This window comes from Dreissena polymorpha, chromosome 8, assembly GCF_020536995.1.
Source record: "Dreissena polymorpha isolate Duluth1 chromosome 8, UMN_Dpol_1.0, whole genome shotgun sequence".
Lineage (NCBI taxonomy): Eukaryota > Metazoa > Mollusca > Bivalvia > Myida > Dreissenidae > Dreissena > Dreissena polymorpha.
Window position 1 is genome coordinate 69,115,567 of NC_068362.1, and position 27,825 is coordinate 69,143,391.

The window sequence follows — 27,825 nt, forward strand, 5'->3', positions numbered from 1 at the left end:
CGAACTGGGCGCATCATACTCGAACTGAGTGCATCGTGCTCGAACTGGCGCATCATACTTAAACTGGGTGCATCTTGCGCGAACTGGGTGCATCATACTAGAACTTGGCGCATTATACTCGAACTGGATGCATCATATTCGAACTGGATGCATCATACTCGAACTGGGCGCATTATACTCGGTCTGGGTGCATCATGCTTTACCTGGGCGCATCATACTCGAACTGGATGCATTATACTCGAACTGGGCGCATTATACTCCATCTGGGTTCATCATACTTGAATTGTGTTCGTCATACTCGAACTAGCGCATCATACTTGAACTGGGTGCATCGTGTGCGAACTTGGTGCAGCATACTCGTACTGGGTGCATCATACTCGAACTTGGCGCATCGTACTCGAACTGGATGCATCATACTCTAAACGGGGGCATCATTCTCGAACTGGGTGCATGATACTCGACCTGGGTGCATCATACGCCATCTGGGGGCATCGTACTCGAAGGGTGCATCATATTCGAACTGGGTGCATCATACTCGAACTGGGTGCATCATATTCGAACTGGGTGCTGGATACATTATATTTAACTGGGTGCATCATACTCCAACTTGGTTCGTCCTACTCGAACTGGTTGCATCATACTCAAACTGGCCGTATAATTCTCGAACTGGGGGCATCATACTCGATCTGGGTGCACCATACAATGACTGGGTTCATTATGCTCCAACTGGGCTCATCGTACTCGAACTGGGGGCATCATAATCGCACTGGATGCATCATACTCGCCCTGAATGCATCATACACGAACTCGGTGCATCATACTCGAACTGGGTTCGTCCTACTTGAACTGGACGCATCATACTCGAACTGACCGCATCATACTCGAACTGGGTACATCACTACCCGAACTAGAGGCATCATACTCGAGCTGGGTTCGTCCTACTTGAACTTGGCGCATCATACTCGAACTGGATGCATCATACTCCAACTTGTTGCATCATTCTCAAACTGGATTTATCACACTCGAACTGGGTTCATCATACTCGAACTGGGTGCATCATACTATAACTGGGCGCATCATACTCGAAAGGGGTTAATCATACTCGAACTGGGTGCCTCATACTCGAACGGAGTTCATCATACTCGAACTGGGTGCATAATACTCGAACTGGCGCATCATACTCGAACTGGGCGCATCATACTCGAACTGGTAGCATCGTGCGCGAATTGGGTGCATCATTACTCCAACTGGGCGCATTATACTCAAACTTGAGGCATCATACTCGAACGGAGTTCATCATACTCAAACTGGGTGCATAATACTCAAACTGGCGCATCATACTCGAACTGGGCGCATCATACTCGAACTGGTAGCATCTTGCGCGAATTGGGTGCATCATACTCCAACTGGGCGCATTATACTCAAACTTGGGGCATCATACTCGAAGTTTGATGCTTCATTCTCAGGCTGGATTCATCATACTCGAACTGGGCGCATCATACTCGGACTGGGGGCATATTACTCGAAATGAGTTCATCATACTCGAACTGGGCGCATCATACTCGAGCTGTGTGCATCATACTCGAACTGGGTTCGTCATACTTAAACTGGGTGCATCATACTCGAACTGGGTGCATCATAATCGAACGGAGTTCATCATACTTGAACGCTGCGAATAATACTCTAACTGGAGGCATTATTCTCCAATTTGATGCATCATTCTCTGACTGAATTCCTCAATATCGAACTGGGTGCATCATACTTGAACTGGGTTCATCATACTCGAACTGGGTGCATCAAACTCGAACTGGCGCATTAAACTCGAACTGGTAGCATCGTGCGCGAATTGGGTGCTTCATACTCGAATTGGGCGCATTATACTCGGACTGAAGGCATCATACTCGAACTGGGCGCATCATACTCGAACTGGGTGCATTTTGCGCGAACTGGATGCATCATACTCGAACTGGGTGCATCATACTCGAACTGGGCGCATCATACTCGAACTGGGGCATCATACTCGTACTGGGCTAATCATACTTGTAATGGGTTCATCATACGTGAACTGGGTACATAATACTCGAACTTGGGACATCATACTCGGACTTGACGCATCATAATCGGGCTAAGAGCATCTAACTCGGCCTTGATGCATCATACTCGATCAGGGTGCATCATACTCAAACTCGGCGCATAATACTCGAACTGGGTGCATCATAATCATCGAACTGGGCGCATCATACTCGGACTGGGCGCATCATACTCGGACTTGGCGCATCATACTCGATTTGGGTTCATCATACTCGAACTGTGTGCATCATACCCCAACTGGATGCATCATATTCGAACTGGGTTCATCATTCCCAAACTTAGTGCCTCATACTCGAACTAGGGGCATCATACTCGGGCTGGGCGCATCATACTCGAACTGAATGCATCATATTCAAACTGGGTTCAAGATACTCGAACTGGGTGCATCATACTCGAACCTGTGTGCATCATATTCGAACGTGTTGCATCAAACTCGAACTGGAAGCACCATACTCGAACTGAATGCATCAAACTCGAACAGGGTGAATCATACTCGAACTCTGTGCATCATACTCGAACTGAATACATCATACTCGAACTGGGCGCATAATACTCGAACTGGATTCATCATACTCGAACTTGGGACATCAAGCTCGAATTGGATGCATCATACTCGAACTACGGGCATCATACCCGGACTGGGCGCATCATACTCTAACTGGGTGCATCATACTCGAACTGGGTTACTCCTACTCGAACTGGGTTCATCATACGCGAACTGGGTGCATCACACTTAAACCTGGTGCATCATAGTCGAACTGGGCGCATTATTCTCGAACTGGACGCATTATACTCGAACTGAATGCATCATACCCGAACTGGGCGCATTATACTCGAACTGGGCGCGTTATACTCGAACTGAATGCATCATACCCGAACTGGGTGCATTATACTCGAACTGGGCGCATTATACTCGAACTGGGCGCATTATACTCGAACTGAATGCATCATACCCGAACTGGGCGCATTATACTCGAACTGGGCGCATTATACTCGAACTGGGCGCATTATACTCGAACTAGGGTGCATCAAGCTTGAATTGGGTGCATCATACTCAAACTACGGGCATCATACCCGGACTGGGCGTATCATACTCTAACTAGGTTAATCATACTCGAACTGGGTTCATCATACGCGAATTGGGTGCATCACACTTAAACCGGGTGCATCATACTCGAACTGGGTGCATCATATTCCAACAGGGCGCATCATACTCTAACTGAGTGCATCATGCTCGGAATGGGTTCATCATACGCGAACTGATTTCATCATACTCAAACTGGGTGCATTATACTCGAATTGGGTGCATCTTACTCAAACTGATTGCATCATACTCGGACTTTGTGCATCGTACTCGGACTGGACGCATCATACTCGGACTGGGCGCATCATACTCGAACTGGGTGCATCATACTCGGACTGGGAGCATCATACTCGAACTTGGCGCATCATACTCGAACTGGGCGCATCATACTCGAACTTAGTGCATCATACTCGGACTTTGAGCATCATACTCGCACTGGTTTCATCATACTCGAACTGGGCGCATCATACTCGAACTGGGTGCATCATACTCAAACTGATTGCATCATACTCGAACTTTTTGCATCGTTCTCGGACTTGTTGCATAATTTTCTGACGTGATGTATCATACTCGGTGCACCATTATCGGACTGGTTGCAGCATACTGAGACTGGGACGGGGTTCATCATACTCGTACCAGATGAATCAAGAATGTTTGCATTCATGTAATATAACTATATAAATAAAGAAGGTTGTATTATTGAAAATATTTTAATTTATCTCGACTTTTTATTTGTATCGTCCCACCCTCATCCATTTAACCTTAAATTTTCAGATAGACTCACTAATTTGTTTCGACTTGCGCCATGCCATGTACATGTATGCTACCTAATAATTAAGGCATGTTAAAACTACGAACAAGTATTAAGAAAGTATATGACAAAAACAATTTTATAATATTTTCACATATAAGCGGCGTTAAAGAGAGCTAAGGCACAAAAATACCAAACAAACTTTTAACTGGAAAAAAGGTAAATAGCCATGACATACAGAATCAACCATTGTTCCAATTTTTACAAAATGCATAAAAACATTCGATTCCGTTTAATGTTTTTAATGCAATATTTCATATATTAAATATGAAAATAATCTTCAACGATTTTTTTACATAAGTGATTTCTTTATATGAATGAGGAGATGTTTTCAAAATTTTCTGTTTATTCATTTATTTATCATATTACAACGAAGAAAGATCAACCTTTTAAATTGGATGAATCAATTACCGAGATTCGTTCATCAAACATATGCTTTTTTAATCACGTAAACATTTCAACAAAATTAATATGATCGTGGCGTGCATATATCACAGGTATTTATTATACGTACTTGACATGGCGGCAATCTGGAGTACTGCTTATTATAATACCTTTTATTCTCAATTTGAATTCACTGAATTATTCTCATCGTTGTAATAGTTAACTAACATGGCTTCGCTCGACTTTACAGCGAAGCTTAAAAATTCCCGATGCACTCGATAAATCATGTTTCTCGTTAGAGCATCGCCTTTGTCTTTAAATACGATTTATCTGCTTTTTCATTATACCGATAATTATACTTTGGAATGTGTACTAAATTCGGTAATTCGCATTTTCTCCACAGTGCTCTTCAATGTATGTTACTCTCTTTATAAAACGAAATGTTTCGTCACGCATATGTCCGCTTTTACAAAAATGAGAGTAGCACTCAACGTCTTTATGTGTTAACTTTGAGACATTAACAAAGATTGTGTATTAAAAATCAACATTACTTGTAAAACGATTCATAACTATAGTACGTTGAATGGATGTGCGGGCATCGGATAATAACAGATTGGATATGTCGCATAAAGATACAATGTAGTTCAGCTAGATCGAATTATATTTGGGCTGTTAGACTGACCCCCTTAATGACAACTGTGTCAGTGAAAAATGTCATTGATGTTCTACATGTACACATGACAATGTCTTATGTATGCATGCGTTTTGTAAACCACCGTGCTGGTTTAGAGTTAAATATGATCAATGGTTGAAGTATTCGTATCAGCGTGTTATTTTCTTAAAATAACTAAGCTTTAACTTGATGAAGAAAATTAATTTTATTTTTGCAATGCATCTGCACATTTTCCATTACATCAGACATCAGCGCGTCTGATTCATCTTGTAGACATGTAGAGCAATGTATTGTCAACGATGTCTGCTGGTGTATACTCACGGTTTCTCGTTGATAAGAGGGTCGCATCTTGGGCATGCCCTCTCACCATCCAATTACAATTCTCGGCCATTCGTATATGGGCATATAAAAAGTAGATTTTAACACAGTTTGTTCTATTGTTTTGGTCGAGAACTCGCACAAAATTCATAATATAAATATATTGTGTTTCTATATTAACCAGTCATGTCACGTCTGATGTACAGTTGGGTAAAGAACACCTATTGTAATAATTGATTAGTATGCCTACCTCTATCCGTCGTATATACATATGCCGTATCAAATATAATTAAAGTAATTCATACGGCAGTCCTAGATCAGATTATTGTAATATGTGTGAATAAAGGTTTTATAAAATCCACCGTTTACTAGGCTCCCAAAAGATGTCTGTTGTCTTCGTGTCTTATTTCTCAGTCCTCTGGAACCTTCTGAATCGTCGGTGCCTGATCGGAATCCAAGTAATCTTCGGCATACAAATTGTGGACGTTTACAAGCAAGGACGTCGATTTTTTTTATTCAATGCTGCTTCAGGATATTCGCGAAAATATTGGCAAAACATTTCGGAACCTTTTGCAATCAATCGAAATCGTCTCGGCATCTTTCATAAAAGCCTTCCTTAATGTTTTATCCACAACGAATGATTTCAGCACGATGTGCAATGCTAGCAGATTTCATACGTAGATGATGAGTGGAATATTTCTATCTGATATACACAATATGGAATTATTCCGACGGTGTAACTGGATGATGCCATATCGTTATAGAACTCTATTGTTGACCTCAATCGCAATATAATATAATGAGTTGGTACATCTTTTTGTCTTCATATCAGGTTAGGATTTCACAGAGGAAAAGTTGGAAACGGTCCCTTAAATTTTTTATTAAACTGCATCGTCTGAAGTTATTCTGTTAAGTCTGCATTAATGTTGTTGAAATCTGTAAGCAGTCTATTGCATCTGTTATATTCAAGCACCCATGGCATAGAAAATAAGCTTCCAATCTTCCATGTGTTATTCTAAGTTACAGCATAGTAGCATAATAATACATCAAAAACAGAGCGCTTAGTCCTGTGGAGGTACTTAGATATTTATGGTGTTACATCCATTGTACAAACATATTTCCTTATTTTAAAAGGTTTTGACTTCCATCGTATAGGTGATAAGAGTTGCGCAGTCATTTTCATATTGAGCTGTTGACAAAATCGGATTGGATACTGTTTGTGTGATGTTTACGATTAGACTGATTGCTATATTAAATTATAAAATATTTTTGTTTACTTGTTGTTTTAATTAAAATTCGTTGAATGTTAAATAATCGATTTGGTTCAAACGCCATATAAGAAGCAGCAAACATTGTGCTTAAAACTACAGAAAAATATCCCAACATTGTATAACTCATAAAAAAATTCAGGATTCCTCCGGACTCCTTCAGTCCCATACATTAAATACTTTTATACTTTTTGGATGAAAATGACACGGCCAAGAATTAAAGAATTATACAAAGTATGTTACATGTTAAGCAAATGAATAGTGTGATTTATTTGTGTGTTTGTGAACTTTGTGATAAAGTATGAATCTTATTCTGATTAATATATCATATGAACCTATGCGTCCGATCGGAACGATGTGTTCTTTGAATTTAATTCGGACATGAATCGCTGTCGCCGAGTCTTCTTCACATAGTTTTGCATCTCAGATAAACTATACCTTTAGCAAGTTCATAAGATATCAATTTACCAAAAAAACTGATCAAAATAAATGTTGCATCAGTTTAAAGCATGCTTTTGATAACTATCAGTGTGCTAACATCACGCGCTTTAATAACCAGAGATAGAACAGTCTACCGGCCAATCGCTTATCAAGAAAGTAACCTTGACATGTCTGTCATATCGCATAAAGCTTAAGGTCACGACAAGTGTTTATCGATTTGAAGGCCGTGCGCATGTAATACAAAATTATTTAAGTAAACATCACGCAACCATAGTCTTTATAAATGCTTTGTACCATGATGAATATATTAAACTTTTAAACAAATATATTCATTGTGTGTATTTCAAAAAGTTTATGTCAAATGCACAATATATCATGTTTACGATGGAATACATATTGAATTACAAAAAAGTAAACATAGTGCATGGGCATGCTCATCGGATGACTCTCAAAATAAGTGTCCTCATATAACGTAGCATACATATCAGGTCATGTCGGACATCTTAAAATAAGAATGCTTTACTCATATTGTTACTCACAATGACACTTAAAATATCAACATCAATATTGAGTTTACGCTTCTTTAGCAATTGAGTCGTGTTCTGAGAAAACTGAGCAAATGCATGTGCGTAAAGTATCCTCCCATATTAGCCTGTGCAGTCCGCACAGGCTTATCAGTGACGACACTTTCCGCCTAAGCTTGATTTTGGTAAGAAGGGACTTCCTTGTAACTAAAAATACCACTAAAGCGGAAAGTGGCGCCCCTGAATAGCCTGTGCGGATTCCACAGGCTAGTCTTGGACGACACTTTACGCACGTGCATTATGCCCAGTTTTCTCAGAACGCGACTCAATCGATCAGCGATATTCTGGTCAAATCGTCATGTGAGTGTCAGTCAGTGTTGTTCAGTATATTACGTTACAGTAAAAAAATTCTTACCAATACTTAATAAGAACACAAATACCAAAAAAATCTGGAAATAATTCCTTTAAAAGTGTATTCAATTAGCAGAAATATTTTTAGAAATGTATAAACACTCTAATCAATGAACGAACAGCTTATATTCCTCATAATTGGTGATTGGTTTAGGTCAAGGCTGCACGGCTGGTGATAGCGCCAACTGAGAGATTCTCACCGAGTTATTTAATTTATGCTGTAGATGTACGTTTATTACAATATCAGACTTTAACCTCACTTGACATGTGAACCTGACTCAAGATGATGAACACGATTGTGTTATCATTATTTAAATACTCAACTTATTCTGTTCCGTGTCAACTTGTACTGTACTATTTGCCAACAAACAGTCGAGTCAGCATTCTCGTAGTAACGACTTTCATAAGACAATCAAGTACAACTGACAACATTCTTTACAATAAAAAGGTTTTGACACAATGTGTACTCTGATATGTTCAACAAATCAAGATTATTTTCATTTGTTTTTCCAAAACATAACAACATTTGAATTTTGTTCAAATCTGACTGACCACAAACGACAGACATAAACGCCAACCATGCAATAGATGGTGATGAACATTAAATTAATCGACATGAACATGTTTGATTTTTTCTTGTCCTATGTTTAATTGCAGTAGTTTTTCTATTGTGTGCGTAATATAACTTAAAACAGATGCAACGGCCATTAATGTATGCCTATTTTGGAAAAATGTTCGAGTTTTCTTTTCTCATATTATGTTAAATGAAAACTGCTATCAAGATTTAAATCATATTTAGTTTATAACTAACAAAAAACAATAAATACATATGCTTAGTTGCATATATATATTAATGTTAACTTTCGTTTTATTATATAAATTGTTTTCTAAATATTGTGCATATGGTATATGGTAATGAGTGAACATGAATTACAATGTACATTATGATAATAAAACCAATAGATAAACAGTGAGACCCCGCCAACTGTTCGGTATCTGCCTTCTTTATTTAATCTCAGTAGTGCAACGCTTTAATCAATAACAAGTGTTTGGAAACTGCAGGTATGTAGTTATGTTACATTTAACCAATTGTTATTCTTTTTTATGTTACAAACATAAATGATATTCAGCACAAATTTATATTTGATTGACTTATTGAAGACTTGCATTCGAAGAATAACTTTAAAGTGAGTCATATATGTGTATAAAATGCCTAAATATTTTTGGGAAAACACTTAATCGGCGTTTCTTTTGTTTTGGGTTTTAAACTTTTGTCTTAAAGGAAACAATATTGTATGTAAAACATGTAAGAATACAAACATTTCATTAATCGCAGCGCGAATTATATTTTACGAACATAGCGTTAATGTGTTTGTTGTTGTTGTTGTTTTTGTTTAAACATATCGAGAACATGCTTAAAAGACGATCACCTATAGCCAGCCATTGTATCTTAGCGCAAAATAAGAGTGGATACAAAAACTCAGTTAAATCCTCTATATTGTATTTATCAGATAAAAAAAACGAATATGTCTAAAGGTGAAAAGAAGCAGCTCATCCGTCGGCAAAAAGAAAATGCTGGTACGTTTTCAAAAAAAGAATACGTCATGACAGGTTAGTTATTTCATACTACTCCTAGCGTATTTAGAATGCTTATAAGCCCCACGCTTTTCGGAGAAAAAGTGGGGATAATGTGGTTATCTCCGCCGTCTGTCCGTCCGTCCGTCCGTCCGTACTGGCCACAATCTCATCCTACACTATTAGTACTAGAACCTTGATACTTACACACATGGTGGCTATGAGCATATGTGCGACGGTGAACTATTTGGAATTTTGATCTGACCACTGGGTCAAAAGTTATGGGGGTCGGGGTGGGAATGGGTAAGAGATTTTCCTGCGACCGCAATTAAAAAAAGGCTCATTACTACTGTGCCCCTTCATATATTGCTTTCATATTTGGTATGCATGTTTATCTAGACAACACCTTTCCATGTGCATACATTTTATTTATCCCTATGACCTTGACTTTGAACTGGAGATCAGCGTTTAGGTTTCGAAATCTCTGGGAACGCGATTCGAAAAAGGCTCATAACTACTGTGTCCCTTTAGATATTGCTTTCATATTTGGTATGCATGTGTATCTGGACAACACCTTTCCATGCGCATAAATTTGTTGACCCCTGTGACCTTGATCTTGAACCTGTGGTCAGCGTTCAGGTTTCGAAATCTGCGACCGCGATTCAAAAAAGGCTCATAACTACTGTGTCCCTTTAGATATTGCTATAATATTTGGTATGCATGTGTATCTGGACAACACCTTTCCATGCGCATACAATTTTTGACCCTTGTGACCTTGACCTTGAACTTGAGATCAGCGTTCAGGTTTCAAAATTTGCGACCGCGATTCGAAATAGGCTCATACCTACTGTGTCCCTTCAGATATTTCTTTCATATTTGGTACGCATGTGTATCTGAACAACACCTTTCCATGCGCATGAAATTTTTTAACTTTAGCTCATAACGTCTGTGTGCCTTCAGATATTGCTTTCATATAAGGGTCCGTGTTTAGAAACAATAAGTTTGTATTGTATGATATTGTATGTAAAACATATAAGAATACAAACAATTCATTAATTGCAGCGGGAATAATATTTAACGAACAAACCGTGAATGTTTTTGTTGTTGTTGTTGTTTAAACATATCGCGAACATGCTTAAAAGACGATCACCTTCAGCCAGTAATTGTATCTTAGGAATTCTTCGCCAAAGTAAGAGTGGATACAAAAACTCAATTAAATCCTCTATATTGTATTCATCAGATAAAAAAACGAATATTTCTAAAGGTGAAAAGGAGCAGCTCATCCGTCGGCAAAAAGAAAATGCTGGTACGTTTTCAAAAAAAGAATACGTCATGACAGGTTAGTTATTTCATACTACTCCTAGCGTATTTAGAATGCTTATAAGCCCCACGCTTTTCGGAGAAAAAGTGGGGATTATGTGGTTATCACCGTCGTCTGTCCGTCCGTCCTGGCCACTATGCAATCCTACACTATTAGAACTAAAACCTTGAAACTAAATACATGGTAGCTATGATCATATGTGCGACGGTGAACAATTTGGAATTTTGATCTGACCACTGGGTCAAAAGTTATAGGGGTTGGGATGGGGATGGGTCAGAGATTTTCATGCGACCGCGATTTGAAAAAGGTTCATAACTACTGTGTCCCTTCAGATAGTGCTTTCATATTTAGTATGCATGCTTATCTAGACAACACCTTTCCATGTGCATGCAATTTGTTTGTATCCCTGTGACCTTGACCTTGAACTGGAGGTCAGTGTTCAGATTTCGAAATCTCTTGGACCGCGATTCGAAAAGTCTCACAACTAATGTGCCCCTTCAGATATTGCTTTCATATTTGATATGCATGTGTATCTGGCTAACACCTTTCCATTCGCATAAAATGTTTGACCCCTGTGACCTTGATCTTAAACCTGCGTTCAGGTTTCGAAATCTGTGACCGCGATTCGAAAAAGGCTCATAACTCCTGTGTCCCTTCAGATATTGCTTTATATTTGGCATGCATGTGTATCTGGACAACACCTTTCCATGCGCATAAAATGTTTGACCCTTGTGACCTTGACCTTGAACTTGAGGTCAGCGTTCAGGTTTCAAAATCTGCGATCGCGATTCGAAAAAGGCTCTTACCTACTGTGTCCCTTCAGATATTGCTTTCATATTTGGTACGCATGTGTATCTGGACAACACCTTTTCATGCGCATAACATTTTTGACCCCTGTGACCTTGACCTTGAACTAAGGGTCCGCGTTTAGATTATGAACTCTTTTATGTGGTTTTCTCCGCCGTCTGTCCGTCCTACACTATTAGCACTAGAACCTTGAAACTTACACACATGGTAGCTATGAACATATGTGCGACAGTGCACTATTTGGAATTTTGATCTGACCCCTCGGTCAAAAGTTATGGGGGTGGGGTGGGGCCGGGTCAGAGATGTTCATTCATTTTTTAGGTTATTTTACATTAACTTCTTCATTTCTACACCGATTTACTTCAAATTGATACTGAACATCTCTTATGACAATACCGTCAATCTTAACTATGCATGGCCCCATTACCAACCTTGGGGCGCCTCTGGGTCAAACATACGGCGTGGGGCGCCATTTCTAGTTTGTATTTAAATTGCTTGCACAAAATGTCCAGAGTGATATACTTATATTGAACGTTAAACATTAGTATAAGAAAAATCTGCAACGGTATTCCAAATCGTAGTCAAAGTCTTCCGTCTTCATGAAATAAGCCGTTGGCGTCGATTCTAGTTGAGAGTGTTCATAATATGCTGTATAAGCTGTATTCTGCTTCAACGTTATATATATCGACTCGGTATGTGTATCACATGCTCTGAACAGAAAGAACATTATGTTCGCAAATATCGAATATAAGATACCCTTATGTCATTATAATTAATGTACACAATAACGAAAACCGTGACAACCATTTCGCTCATTTACACACAAACATCGGGAAGATAAGTTTCAATAAATGGTTTTTAACACCGGAGGAAGTCGTAGACCCGAGAAAAGGTGTAAATATGGGGAGAAAACGTTTGGCCCTGATGGTATCAATGACAACATCCGTCTAGAAACAGAACATACATTTAGCTATCAAATTATTAAAATGCTTTCTACGCTCTTTGAAAATGGCACTTAGATAGAAAGTCGCAAAAAATTGCCATATATTAAGAATAAGTAACCCTCACCAAAAACATATCGTCTAATAGCATTGCTAAATAGCACTGCGAAGATATTTGAGCGAGTTTTCCATAAACATATCTTACATTGTTTTCGTAAAATTAATTCTTTACTCCGACCCAGTCAGGATTTATGCCAGGCGATTCGACGATCACAAAAAATAACATGTATTTAAAATACATTTCTAAAGCTTTTGTTAATGGTTAGGAAGTAAGATTTGTATTATAATATATAGGTGATGAATCTAATCAAGTCTAGCACAAAGCATTATTGATTTAAATTCAAAAAGCAGGTGTAAACGGCGAAAATCATCTTAAACAAATTAACTATCGAATCGAAATCTTCATATGATTATGATTTTACCACGTGATACGGAATTAACCTTATAATCTGACATTGTTACATTTTTGACACATGATAAATAGTAATTTTATTAAATCCATCGTATACATAAACCTCTCCAGTGTTTTGGCATTCACATTTTAAACATCCACAACAATCTTGTAGGACATGTGTCTAATCACTGAACATGGCACAAACATATAGCCGTCATAAAAGAAAAAGCGTGACAACGTTTAGGTTAAAACCTAATGCGCCATTTAAAATCTATATTAGATCTGTAATTTCTTGAAAACATTTTCCTTTTTTTACATACCATCTCATAATTGAACAATTCATCCAAAGATTTCAAAATTTCACCAGTAATTTCCTCATTCAAAAGAAGACTAAATCGTGACTGAACATATTCAAATTCTTTTTTCGACGGTCACACATGTTTGATTGACGACAAAGAACACTTAATATCGACCTGAATGAGCACCGCTTTATACGAACATAGTTGCATCTCCACTATGAAACTTTGGTAAAACGGAAACTGCCTAAGAACTTATCGCGCGTTATCTTTGCTGTAGATCCATTTTAATGCTCTCAATTATTCTTGTTCTATATTTATGTGTTCAAAAAAATATAAATAAGATCATGACAATTGTCTTCAACTTAGTTTGCTGATGTTATAAAAAAAATAAGTTCAAAGCTAGTCTGAGGATTATCAAGAGATCTTCACAAATATGGAAGTAATGTTCCATTATAAAAAATGTCTTCATGTGTAAAAGCTTCGAGAAAACAGTTTTGAAATACAGAGCGCCTTTTTGGTATAAATAAGGCAACTGGTTTAAATGGTATACGGACAATAATTTATAGAGATTGGTCACATGTTAATATTGGTCCTTCAACACATGTCAAAAACTTGTCTTTTTTTAGTTTACCTTGTGTTTTGTACTTTTTATCATAAGTATTTTGGTACGTTTTGTGTAACAGCCAACATACCTCGGGTTAAGACTCCGCAGACATGTTCTGCTATATCTTATGATGACATGTTAGCACGTTAATCATATCTCCTGTGGACACATGTTTGTCAGCGGATTTTCTGTCATTTAGGCACTTGTTAAAGGTCTATGATTTTGTTTACATCTAGCTTAATCTGAAAACATGATATGTTATTTAAAGTAACAATTTTGGTCACAAACATATTTGTGATGATCAATTTGCATCAAATTGTTCAGTGAACTATCTTGGTGTTAAAGTAGATCAACGTGTATACTTTATCGGTATGGCCGGGTTGTTTATAAAAAAAGATAAAGTGTCTCTTTCGCCGAAGAAAGAAATTTACTATGCATAACAAAATGTTATAAGTTGTGTCATTGATACACTGCAATTTTGATAATGCTTGCTGTGCGTAATATAACATAGTTTACTCAATTTTAAGAATACAATACAGAGGTAACACAGATCAGGTTGATCGGATTTATTTTCATCATTGATCCAAGGGCTAATGTTTGTCAAAAATAACACGAATACCTCATGTAATTATCGGTAAATAAAGAGCCAAACAAATAATTGCATGTCACATTTTTAAAGTTAAACACAAGATGGTCTCCCAGCTATTTGGTTTACTTTGTCGTCTGTGAAAACATTGTCAATTCAAACAAAATTATAAATAATCAGCAAGGGGATTCCGATCTGCCAAAGATTGAAGACTCAGACTTTACGTACTTCAGAACTTTGGTGCAACATGAATAGTTCACCGACCAGTTTGACAGATATTGACAAATTCATATCAAGATCGCCATAAAAAACTCTTTTGTGAAGAGCATTCATTTATAGCATCACTAGTTTACCTAAGCACTGTTTAGCACTTAACATTGTTGAAAACGCTATGTACCAGTTCATTAGGGTTTCTTGTTAACTGTTAAAATTACATGTATTAGCTCTTAACCCGAATACAGTAAATCCGCAAATTCATGTTTTAAGACCCTGCTATTTTTCTAAGTGTTGCCACATATCATGACTTGTATCAAATCACTGTTTTTTTACGACGATATCATTGAACAATTATGTTTTAAATAACAAAACACGAATGTTTAATTTTCAATATTTTTCCGATAACATTGTTTGGCTTGTCTAAATAAAAACTGGTTCGTGAAAAATACTTTGTAAAAAATTACGAAGTATAATAACAAATGTCAGGCACACCATGTACATTTAGTGTTAATCGTTGGATGTTTTTAAATTATGTTTCTTATGTATTATGTATCTTAAATTAAAATATGTATCTTTGTTTCGACAGCTAAATTAAAGCGTTTAATTGTTTTAACCGGGTGATGGATAATACATATGTTGGCGCTGGTATCGAGTTAGACGTAGCATTATAAATCGGAAATTACAAAGCATTATAAGACGAGTCAATACTACTGTCCATTGTATGCAAGCAACGTTCAAATATTTTTTAATTAAAACAAAAACTTCTTACATTCATACAAACGATGACATTCGGTTAGTTATTATCACTTGTATAATCGTTCGAAGTGACTTATTGAATTACATGTAGGTTTTCCCATATTAGGTTAACGTCATATACGCCAGCTTTACATAATTTAGGAATACCACGAGCATTGCTTATTCATTTATGATTTGGTTTCGTTTCTTTTTTTTGAAACAACAACGTTATGCTATAGTAAAAAGTGTTCACGGATGGTTATGTGTTATTATAAAATGGGCAAATAAAGTAAAGTATGAAATATACATGTACGTTTTAACCAAGCAACATAATGATTGTATAGATTAAAGGTTCATTTAAATTTGGAGAATTTCAGCTGAGTGTTAAATACGCAAAATTTGTGTACACTGATGGCCATTTTAAAAACTTAATTTATCTAATGAAAACACATCCCGATTCGACATTGGACATTAATAACATATACAACGACACATACGTCTTTCTACCAATTTATATCAATTGTCACCCGCTTATATTTATAACATTTGGATTAATCCATTGAATTTTCAGTTGATAAGAAGACCATGATGAGTCAGGGTAAAATTGAGCATCAGATAGAAATGGAAAAACTTTTTCCTGATGGTAATGAACTCATTATAATATAGATTTGGCGTAAACGAATTTAAAAATCCCATAAAAATTGAAGCTATTTAAATAAAAATATGTTGATAATAATTTCGTTCTACATTAAAGTGATGTGACATATTTATGTGTAAACATATGGCAACAATAGCTATACAAAATAATAAGACCTCATCTGAATTTATTGACATTTTCTTTTCAACAAAGGCGACTCTAAGGCACTACGTGGAACTTGCCTGTGTAAACAATTGAAAAATTGCCAAAAAATAAGTGTACAATACATTATGCTTTAATATGCATGTCTTTATTTATTGCAATGAGTTTTGATTAAATATGGCTATAAATACGGACGAAACCTTGCTACAAGAATATTAATTGACGTACTATACTTAACGAAATGCCTAATTATTGTCAATATTAAAACTTTTCGATTTACAATTTGGGATTTTGCAAGGTCGTTTGACTACACCGACCGACCGATATCTTGCTTTGGGTGGTTGGCGTTGAATACTTTATACTGCTGCTGTTTTTAATTGCAGGCAGAGGCCATAATCTGGTTCTTGTAAAAGAGGTAAACTTGTAATTTTCCACGTATACACGTGCAATATTTATATACGTTTAATTAGAATACCCGTGACTTGATATCAAGTTAAAGATTAGATCCTTATGTCGTTGAATATTATTCAGAGCCACCATTATGAAGCTGTAGATCTATGTTGAGATAGAAAACATGAAAGATTTAACTACATTTAGATTTTCATTTTTGTCGGTAGCTGCATTTTATTAACAAAAACATAATAGTATCTAAGTCTAGGTAGATGTATAAAATTGATAAACACAATTAAATGAAAGAAAATTATTATAGGATGTAAATGCTACACAACAGCTTCCGGATAAATATCGGGGTCAGTTTTATTGTGGAACAAGCACGATGGATGGGAACTGTTTGTTTCACGCATGTTCCTTGGCGGTATGGGGTAAGTTAATTGATAGGCACGTTTTCTAACAAAAAGGTGTCAGACAAAGTATTCTTTACAATACTTATTAGCCACGTGTTTAACAAAACGTTTATTATTACTGCCACATGGCATACTGAAACATTTCGAAGAAGTAAATAGTATTTAAGTATATTGTTACAAACATATTGCTCTAAAAGAAAACACAAATATGGATTGTTAAATTTTTTAGGTGACGAATCGCAATCTGCAAAATTACGAAAATACACTGCGGATGAATTGTTGACGAATCCAGGGGAATATTGTACGAACCACCCTTATATAAAGCATTTTGTTCAAAAACTAAAGTTAAATAATGACGAATTATTAGCAATGTATCATGTTATGTTTGATGATAGTGTAAAAACAATTAAATCAGATACATTAACTGAACGTATAAGGGATGAAGGACAAAAGACACAAAATAATGGACGATATTCCAGCTTGTTACATGTGCTTGCATTAAGTACTGTGTTACAAAGACCAATACAATCCATATATCCAAAGGTACCATGGATTTATCGAGAACTGTATCATGGTACAATACAACCTTTACCTCGAAAACCAAAGGAACTTTTCGAAATTACACCAAAGAAAATAACTTTATTCTGGACTGGAGTATCCCATGATGAAGCATCACTTGTCCCCACCCATATTGTTCCCGTATTTAGTAAAAATTTATCAGAAACACCAATATCACATAATTTGAGTGTTTCCAATAAATCACTTTATGCATCGACAGTTAGTTCGAATTCGAACCCAAAACCAAACCAAAACATGTCATCCGATACGAGTCATGTGACAAGTGATTCTGGCCGGAAACAACCACTACGATCGGACAAGTCGTCTGCGGTTAATATTGCATCTATTGAACAAGGTATTTTGTATTACTTTAAGTTGTTTTGTTTAGTCTGTAAGCCTAAAACATATATATATATATATAGACACACATAAATTCGTATATCGTCGAAAATTGAAGTTGTCGTTGCTATTTAACTGCCAGGCAGTTCTGTTTTTATATACTTTTACTGGGTGAGTATTCGTATTTTTAAGCTTATTTCACATTGTTTACATAACTATGACATGTTTTATGTGCATTCATCATTCTTTTTTATTTCGCTTTCCTTATTGTTATCTAACAATTTACATGTAACGTGTAGTTCTTTTATTAACATTAATATTTGTTCTGTATACTAATAATTCTAAACTGTTCATGATTTCGTCTTATACAGATAAATAACGAATTTTATCAACATATTTGTGTCTTTTACATTTTTTATAAAGCATTTAAGCGATCAGATGTATTTGTATTTGCAATAAAAATAGGAATACCACAACTACCACAACTCTAGAAACATTATCAAGGCAAAGGTCATTGTAACATTTTTTTATTAAAAACAAGTTAACACATCTCTATACAATACAAATCAATACATACAACGTAATATTTTACATAAAAATCAATTCTGTTGTCGATGCATATTCAACAATTGATAAATGTGGGTTAATATGTTAACATACCAATCATTTACAATTAAACGCGAAAACAACGCAGTTTTAGAGGGATAATTAAATACATAAAACTTTTACGTGATGACACCATTCCAATATGATGCATTAAATGCAATCTTGACAAAACAAAACACTTAATATAAAGGACTGTCTCATTGTTGGAAGCTATCTTATGTAGACGCAGATTACCATTCAAAGCAAGACACTCTGTGTCTGTTTTATCAACCGTATGGCTATCTCTGGAGTAGGTACTGATGTGATATCATCATCGACATAAACCAGAAGAAACAAATGTCCGCACATCACTGCCAAATTCAAAGGCTCATACGTACTGTGTCCCTTCAGATATTGCTTTAATATTTTGTACGCATGTTATCTGGACAACACCTTTCCATGCGCATGAAATTTTTGAACTTGGGAGTCCGCGTTCATGTTTCGAAACCTGCGACCGCGATTCTAAAAAAAGCTCATAACGTCTGTGTCCCTTCAGATATTGCTTTCATATTAGGGTCCGCGTTTAGAAACAATAAGTTTGTATTGTATGATATTTTATGTAAAACATGTAAGAATACAAACATTTCCTTAATTGCAGCGGGAATTATATTTATGAACATAACGTTAATGTTTTTGTTGTTGTCGTTTAAACATATCGAGAACATGCTTAAAAGACGATCACCTTCAGCCAGCAATTGTATCTTAGGAATTCATCGCCAAAGTAAGAGTGGATACAAAAACTCAATTAAATCCTCTATATTGTATTCATCAGATAAAAAAACGAATATGTCTGAAGGTGAAAAGGAGCAGCTCATCCGTCGGCAAAAAGAAAATGCTGGTACGTTTTCAAAAAAAGAATACGTCATGACAGGTTAGTTATTTCATACTACTCCTAGCGTATTTAGAATGCTTATAAGCCCCACGCTTTTCGGAGAAAAAGTGGAAATTATGTGGTTATCACCGCAGTCTGTCCGTCCGTCCTGGCCACTATCTCATCCTACACTATTAGCACTAAAACCTTGAAACTTAGATACATGGTAGCTATGAGCATATGTGCGACAGTGAACTATTTGGAATTTTGATCTGACCCCTGGGTCAAAAGTTATGGGGGTTGGGGTGGGGATGGGTCAGAGATTTTCCTGCGACCGCGATTTGAAAAAAGCTCATAACTACTGTGTCCCTTCAGATATTGCTTTCATATTTGGTGTGCATGTTTATCAAGACAACACCTTTCCATGCGCATACAATATTTGTGTATCCCTGAGACCTTAACCTTAAACTGGAGGTCAGCGTTCAGGTTTCGAAATCTGCGACCGCGATTCGAAAAAGGCTCATAACTCCTGTGTTCCTTCAGATATTGCTTTAATATTTGGCATGCATGTGTATCTGGACAACACCTTTCAATGCGCATAAAATGTTTGACCCTTGTGACCTTGACCTTGAACTTGAGGTCAGCGTTCAGGTTTCAAAATTTGCGATCGCGATTCGAAAAAGGCTCATACCTACTGTGTCCTTTCAGATATTGCTTTCATAGTTGGTACGCATGTGTATCTGGACAACACATTTCTTTGCGCATAACTTTTTTGACCCCTGTGACATATTTTACATTGTTTTCGTAAAAATTAATTCTTTACTCCGACCCAGTCAGGATTTATGTCAGGCGATTCGACGATCACAAAAATAACATGTATTTAAAATACATTTCTAAAGCTTTGGTTAATGGTTAGGATGTAAGATTTGTATTATTATATATAGGTGATGAATCTAATCAAGTCTAGCACAAAGCATTATTGATTTAAATTCAAAAAGCAGGTGTAAACGGCGAAAATCGAATTGAAATCTTCATATGATTATGATTTTACCACGTGAGACGGCATTTGCCTTACAATCTGACATTGTTACAATTTTGACACATGATAAATAGTAATTTCATTAAATTCATCGTATACATAAACCTCTCCAATGTTTCGGCATTCACATTCTAAACGTCCACAACAATCTTGTAGGGCATGTGTCTAATAACTGAACATGGCACAAACATATAGCCGTCATAAAATAAAAAGCGTGACAACATTTAGGTTAAAACCTAATGCGCCATTTAAAATCTATATTAGATCTGTAATTTCTCGAATACATTTTCCTTTTTTGACATACCATCTCATAATTGAACAATTCATCCAAAGATTTCAAAATTTCACCAGTAATTACCTCATTCAAAAGAAGACTAAATCGTGACTGAACATATTCAAATTCTTTTTCCGACGGTCACACATGTTTGATTGATGCTAAAGAACACTTAGTATCGACCTGAATGAGCACCCCTTTTTGCGAACATAGTTGCATCTCCACTATGAAACTTTGGTAAAACAATAACTGCCTAAGAACTTATCGCGCGTTATCTTTGCTCTAGATCCATTTTAATTTTCTCAAATATTCTTGTTCTATATCTATGTATTTAAACAAATAGAAATAAGATCATGCAAATTGTCTTAAACTTAGTTTGCTGATGTTATAAAAAAATAAGTTCAAAGCTAGTTTAAGGATTATCGAAAGATCTTCACAAATATGGAAATACTGTTTCATTATAATAAAAAATATCTTCATGTGTATAAGCTTCGAGAAAACAGTTATAATACAGAGGGCCCTTTGGTATTAATAAGGCAATTGGTTTAAATGGTATACGGTCAAGAATTTTTAGAGATTGGTCACTTGTTAATATTGGTCCTTCAACACATGTCAACAACTTGTCTCTTTTAAGTTTACCTTGTGTTTTTTTACTTTTTATCATAAGTTTTTTGGTACGTTTTGTGTAAAAGCCAACATATCTCGGGTTATGACTCCGCAGAAATGTTCTGCTATATCTAATGAGGACGTGCCAGCACCTTAATCATATCTCCTGTGGGCACATATTTGTCAGCGGATTTGCTGTCATTAAGGCACTTGTTAGTGGGCTATGATTTTCTTTACATCTAGCTTAAACTAAAAACATGTTATGTTATTTGAAGTAACAATTAAGGTCACACAAGTATTTGTGATGATCAATTTGCATCAGATTGTTCAGTGAACTATCTTGGTGTTAATGTAGATCAACATGTATCCTTTATCGGTATGGCCGGTTTGTTTATAAAAAAAAGATTAAGTGTCTCTTTTGCCGAAGAAAGAAATTCACTCTTCATAACAAAAGTTTATAAGTTGTGTCATTGATACAGTGCAATTTTGATGATGCTTGCTGTGCGTAATATAACATAGTTTACTTAATTTTGAGAAATCCAATCTAGAGGTAACACAGATCAGGTTGATCGGATTTATTCTCATCATAGATCCAAGGGCTTTGTTTTCTCTTTTCATATTGTTATTTAACAATTTACATGTAAAGTGTAGTTCTTTTATTTACATTAATATTTGTTATGTTTACTCGTAAATCTAAACTGTTCTTGATTTCGTCTAATACAGGTTACATAAAACTAACTCATTTTGTATCCCTCCGTGGTCCATTCGAAAGTAGTGCCTGTCCCTAAAGAGTTCCTTTTCTCTTCGGATTTAAAAGCGATTTACCGATCGCACCCATGCTTTTTTGGATTTTTTGCTACATGCTTTTCGGTGCAATTCATTTGGGATTACGTTGCAAGATGTATGTTTGGGGTGCGTTGATTAAAGTACGGGGCTTTTAACGAAATATTCACTTTCGAGATTATGTTTTTTTCAAGCGTGCTTGCCTTTGGGAGAATTTTACTTTCTTCGAAGTTGCGAGACCATATATGTTTGACTGGATTCATTGAAAGAGGACATATTTATCTTTACAATGATACCGGTCTATACTATAAAAATCAATAAATACAACGTTAAATTATACATAAAAAAATTATCAATGCTGTTGCCAATGCATAGTCAACAGTTAATAAATGTGGGTTAATATGTTTACATACAAATTATTTAGAAAATCAACGCAAAAATCAACGCAGCTTAAGAGGGAAAATTGAATACATACCTAAAACTTTCAAGTGATGACACCAACACTATGATGCATTAAATGCAATCTTGACAAAACAAAACACTTAATTTAAAGAGAACAGAAGCGAATGATCTGGTGACTTACTGCATTCGTAATATAATCGAATGAACATTAGTTGATGATTATTAATTATCGCAAATATGTAGGTCAAATCGTTGAAGCTTAAAGAGGAATTCCATATACATATATACATATATGTATATATATATATATATATATATATATATATATATATATATATATATATATATATATATATATATAGTTATATAAGTAAAATGTAATAATCCAGATTGTGAATATTATATAATAAAAGTAAAAACACGTGTCTGGGATTTTAAATATATATTGATTTAGCCAACGCGTTTCGCATAGCTCATCAGGGCATAATACAATATATTACAACGTCAAAATGTCATGGAGATAACGTCATATCAATAATGACGTCATAACGTCAATAAATATTAAATGAAATTTAATTTGGGTTTAAATACATGTATAAAATGTTGTTCTTTTGCTAACCTAGCTGAAATATTGTTTGAAAATAGCTTATAAAAAAGATCAATTAATTCATTATTTATCAAATATATTGTGTGTTTTTTTAAGATATATCCATTTGAATTAGATTGTAAAAAATGTTTTCCAACCTAAATGAATATACTTTGGTCCTGAAACAAAATGCGGCGTTGTGGACATTGAAGCTCGTCATTAGTTCCTAGTTATGTGGAACATATCAATAATGAACCGATCCTTTCAAGTTGTATTTAATATTGAATGTACGATACACAATGTCTAATATTTATAAAAGGGGAATCAGCTTCTTATATGACATACGCGTTATTGAAAAGAAATAATTAAGTAATGTTTAAAAATATTCTTAATTCACTTTTTTATAGTTTACAGGAACACAGATTCTACAATTTTCAAAGGATGTTTGACCAGCCAAAATAAGATACCAGTTTATAACGCAGGCTTTAATGTGTTATCGAGCAATGGCAGAAACGTAAACTAAGATTGTCGTACATGCTTCTGTACTTTAATATATTTAACATGATAACGTATTTAAAACTCTCATCACGTATGAAAATGCAAGACATTAATGCGTATAATTTCGTTTTGTTATATAATTTTATACTGAAAACCGAACAATTGTTGCAAAATTACACTAATTTCAATGTACATGTAGACAGGCTTAAGCTTATTCCGTTGTATTTTTTAACAATTTAAATAAACAAATAAAACAGACTTAAATTTAGTTATTAAGACAGTCTTAGATTGTCCAAATATTTAAGCAGACTTAAAACGAAGTTGAAAAACGAAGTTGAAAACGAAGTTGAAAACGAAGTTGAAAATGAAGTTGAAAAAATCTTCATTGTTTGAATTCGATATGGCGTGCCGGAGGGGGCGCGGGCACGCGGCGGACGGAAAGTCGGCCAGCGTCAAAGAAGTGGTTTCTTGTTAATAATTTTAGTTTGCTTCAAGCAGTTTTGATAAAACTATAAAGACAGCGAACTTGCACTGAGACCTACCATTGGACTGTATTGAAGTATATTCGGAAAAGGTCGAGGTCACTGTTTATCAAAATAAAAATCAGTATTCTAACACGACGCACAAGATCAGCATCATTATAATAAATGTCAATACTGATCTTATAATACTAGCCTAACATACCAGGTTAGAGTAAGCTTGATTGGAGTTAAATCCGATGCTAATCTGCATAGAATGCTAGTGTGACATTAAAGTAAAGCATAAATGTATGTTTACCATTTCACAAAGTACGGAATACCGTTAGGACCATCGTGGTTGCACATTAAAATCCAGAGGGCAATAATGCGAAAGTGCGATAGTACTATGGCGACAATGCGATAGTACGATGGTGACAATGCGATAGTACAATAGCGACATTGCGATAGTACGATGGCGACAATGCTACAACGCGAAAGTACGATGACGACAATGCGACAGTGCGACAATACGATGGTGATAGTGCGATAGTAGGATGGCGACATAGCAATAATACGACGGCGACAGTACGATAAGGGGATAGTACGATGTCGACAATGCGATAGTCATATCGTACTGTCGCCATCGTATCATCGCATTTTCGCCATCGTACTATCGCGTTACCGTTTTGTTCTCATCGTATTATCGAATTGTCGCCATCGCACTGTCGCCATCGTATTGTCGCACTGTCGCATTGTCGTCATCGTACTGTCGCATTGTCGTCTATCGCCTTGCGGTACACATGCGCACAACTGTAACGTCTTTCAAAGTACATCTTTATAAGGTCATCCATTTTGTTTCTGCAAAAAGTTTGTGTACCGGAAGGCGATAGTCGACAATGCGATTGTACGATGGCGACAATGCGACAATGCGATCATACGATGCCGACACTGCGACAATACGATGGCGATACTGCGATAGTACGAAGGCGACAATGTGATAGTACGATGGCAACAATGCGACAATGCGGTAATATGATGACGACACTGCGACAATACGATGGCGATACTGCGACAGTACAAAGGCGACAATGTGATAGTACGATGGCGACAATGCGATCTTACGAGAGCGACAATGCGATAGTGACGATGGCGACAATGCGACAACATGATAGTACGATGACGACAATGCGACAGTGCGACAATACGATGGCGACTGTGCGATAGTACGCTGGCGACAATGCGATAATACGATGACGACAGTACGATAAGGCGATAGTACGATGGCGACAATGCGATAGTCATAACGTACTGTCGCCATCGTATCATAGCATTGTCCCCATCCTGCTATCTCGTTATCTTACTGTCGTCATCGTATTATCGCATTGTCGCCATCGTACTATCGCACTATCGCCATCGTATTGTCGCATTGTCACCATCGTACTGTCGCATTGTTGTCTATTGCCTTCCGATACACATGCGCACAACTGTAACGTCTATCAAAGTACATTTTTATAAAGTCATCCATTTTGTTTCTGTTATTAGAATAGTTTGTGTACCGGAAGGCGATAGACTACAATGCGATAGTACGATGGCGTCCATGCGATAGTGCGATAATACGATGACGACAGTGCGACAATACGATGGCGACAGTGCGATAGTACGATGGCGACAATGTGATAGTACGATGGCGACAATGCGACAACGCGATAGTACGATGACGACAATGCGACAGTGCGACAATACGATGGCGACAGTGCGATAGTCCGATGGCGACAGTCCGACAACCCGATAGTATTACTATCGTACTATCGCATTGTCGCCATCGTTCTATCGCATTGTCGCCATCGTACTGTCGCATTGTCGCCATCGTACTATCGCACTATCGAATTGTCGCCCTCCGGATTTTAATGTGTAACAACGGTATTCCGTACAGTGTTCATAATAATCATTTTGGGATCGTCTTTTTGTCGTGTCTCGTGTGTCGATAGCTTATGATTTCTGTAGTAATGATTAAAGCAGGCTTAATTATACTTGTACTCAACACATTTATCTGCTTGTTATAATTTTTATAATCCGCTGAAAATAAAACGATGACTTTTTTGTGTTAAATTTACTGTTTTACAAACACACAATTAAACAAAATGACACCTTTCATAAAAAATGGAATATTACAATTTACATATGTCGAATTAATCCGTATCTATGATGTCAGAATACACAATAAAATTGTAAATGTGTATTTTGACTTTACTTGAGTTGAAATACAAATTTAAATATAATTGATTCCGTCAATCGTCCAAGTATGTTTTATAGGACCTAGGTTTAATTTGAATACGATCTTATCACGTACCAACATTGATCATCGCTTCTGATTAAAGTCTGAATGTAAGCAAATCTGTACTTTTGGCGAACTTCAGCAATTCAGCAGGGTCCTTTAATTAAAACAAATCATACTAGATAAGTATGATAATATCTTGATTACCTGCAGTACATTCGAACCATCTCATCATTGAGTAGATTTATTTGCTTGCAGATATCAAAGGGAAAGACAAACACACGCATCTTCAAGTCTTCTGAAGAGCGCACTTGTTAATGTCAATGAGGCGCTTATCAATTGTACTGAAAGCTGTGTAAAACAGATTAGGATTGGTGACATATTTTGTTTTCTATATTGTGTTAACTGCACATTTATGACACCAACTGTAGTTACTTAAAACGCATAGTAAAACCCTTATATGTATGTATTTATTTTATTTATTTATTTATTTGTTTATTTATTTATTTATTTATTTATTTATTTATTTAATTATTTAATTATTTAGTTATTTATTTATTTATTTATTTATTTATTTATAAATTAATTAATTTATTTATTTATTTATTTGTTTATGTATGAATTTATTTATTTATTTACATCCGCTTAAAGTAATTAAACGAACAAATGACAATTAAGAAGTAGAAGCAATACAACTTGCTAATATATACTAGTTCGCTTGCGTATGTCAACTTCGCAAATAAACCGATACAAAACGTTGTTTATTAGTGTAGACATTAAAAAAAAACATATTTTACATTTTTCCGTTTGTCTCCTTATCAGGTGTCGTTAAACTTCTGCTGTTCGATTGGTTCTGATCATTTTTTGGGGTAGGTGGCAGATTGACAGGTTGGGAAGGTGATTCATCGACTGGTTCGATAGGTGGCTGATCGACTGGTTAGGTATGTGATTCATCGACTGGTTAGGTAGGCTACCTGTCGACTCGTTTGGGTAGGTGGCTGATCGACTGGTTGTGGTATGTAGCTGATCGACTGGTTGGGTATGTGGCTTATCGATTGGTTGTGGTATGTGGCTTATCGACTGGTTGGGTATGTGGTTTATCAGCTGGTTGGGTATGTGGCTTATCGACTGGTTGGGTATGTGGTTTATCGACCGACTGGTTGTTGTATGTGGCTTATCGACTGGTTGGGTATGTGGCTTATCGACTGGTTGTGTATGTGGCTGATCGACTGGTTGTGGTATGTGGCTTATCGACTGGTTGGGTATGTGGCTTATCGACTGGTTGGGTATGTGGCTTATCGACTGGTTGTGTATGTTGCTTATCGACTGGTTGTAGTATGTGGCCCTTATCGACTGGTTGGGTATGTGGCTTATCGACTGGTTGTGGTATGTGGCTTATCGACTGG

The 27,825-nt window shown here is 36.2% G+C and overlaps 1 protein-coding gene across 8 annotated transcripts in view; it reads left to right on the forward strand.

Annotated features, from left to right (window-relative positions):
* Nucleotides 1–8,984: 8,984 nt before the first annotated feature.
* Nucleotides 8,985–27,825, forward strand: part of LOC127842452 (uncharacterized) — a 48,294-nt gene continuing 29,453 nt past the window's right edge. The window contains exons 1-9 of one of the 8 annotated variants that reach the window (XM_052371963.1): nt 9,008–9,067; nt 9,517–9,616; nt 10,821–10,919; nt 16,115–16,186; nt 16,726–16,757; nt 17,052–17,163; nt 17,375–17,446; nt 17,924–18,058; nt 19,460–19,558. In XM_052371963.1, coding sequence (XP_052227923.1) covers nt 9,532–9,616; nt 10,821–10,919; nt 16,115–16,186; nt 16,726–16,757; nt 17,052–17,163; nt 17,375–17,446; nt 17,924–18,058; nt 19,460–19,558 — 706 coding nt within the window. In that variant the 5' untranslated portion in view covers nt 9,008–9,067; nt 9,517–9,531. Of the gene's footprint in view, nt 9,068–9,516; nt 9,617–10,820; nt 10,920–16,114; nt 16,187–16,725; nt 16,758–17,051; nt 17,164–17,374; nt 18,059–19,459; nt 19,559–27,825 lie in introns of all 8 variants that reach the window. The other 7 variants (XM_052371969.1, XM_052371964.1, XM_052371960.1 and 4 more) reach the window with 7 other exon arrangements.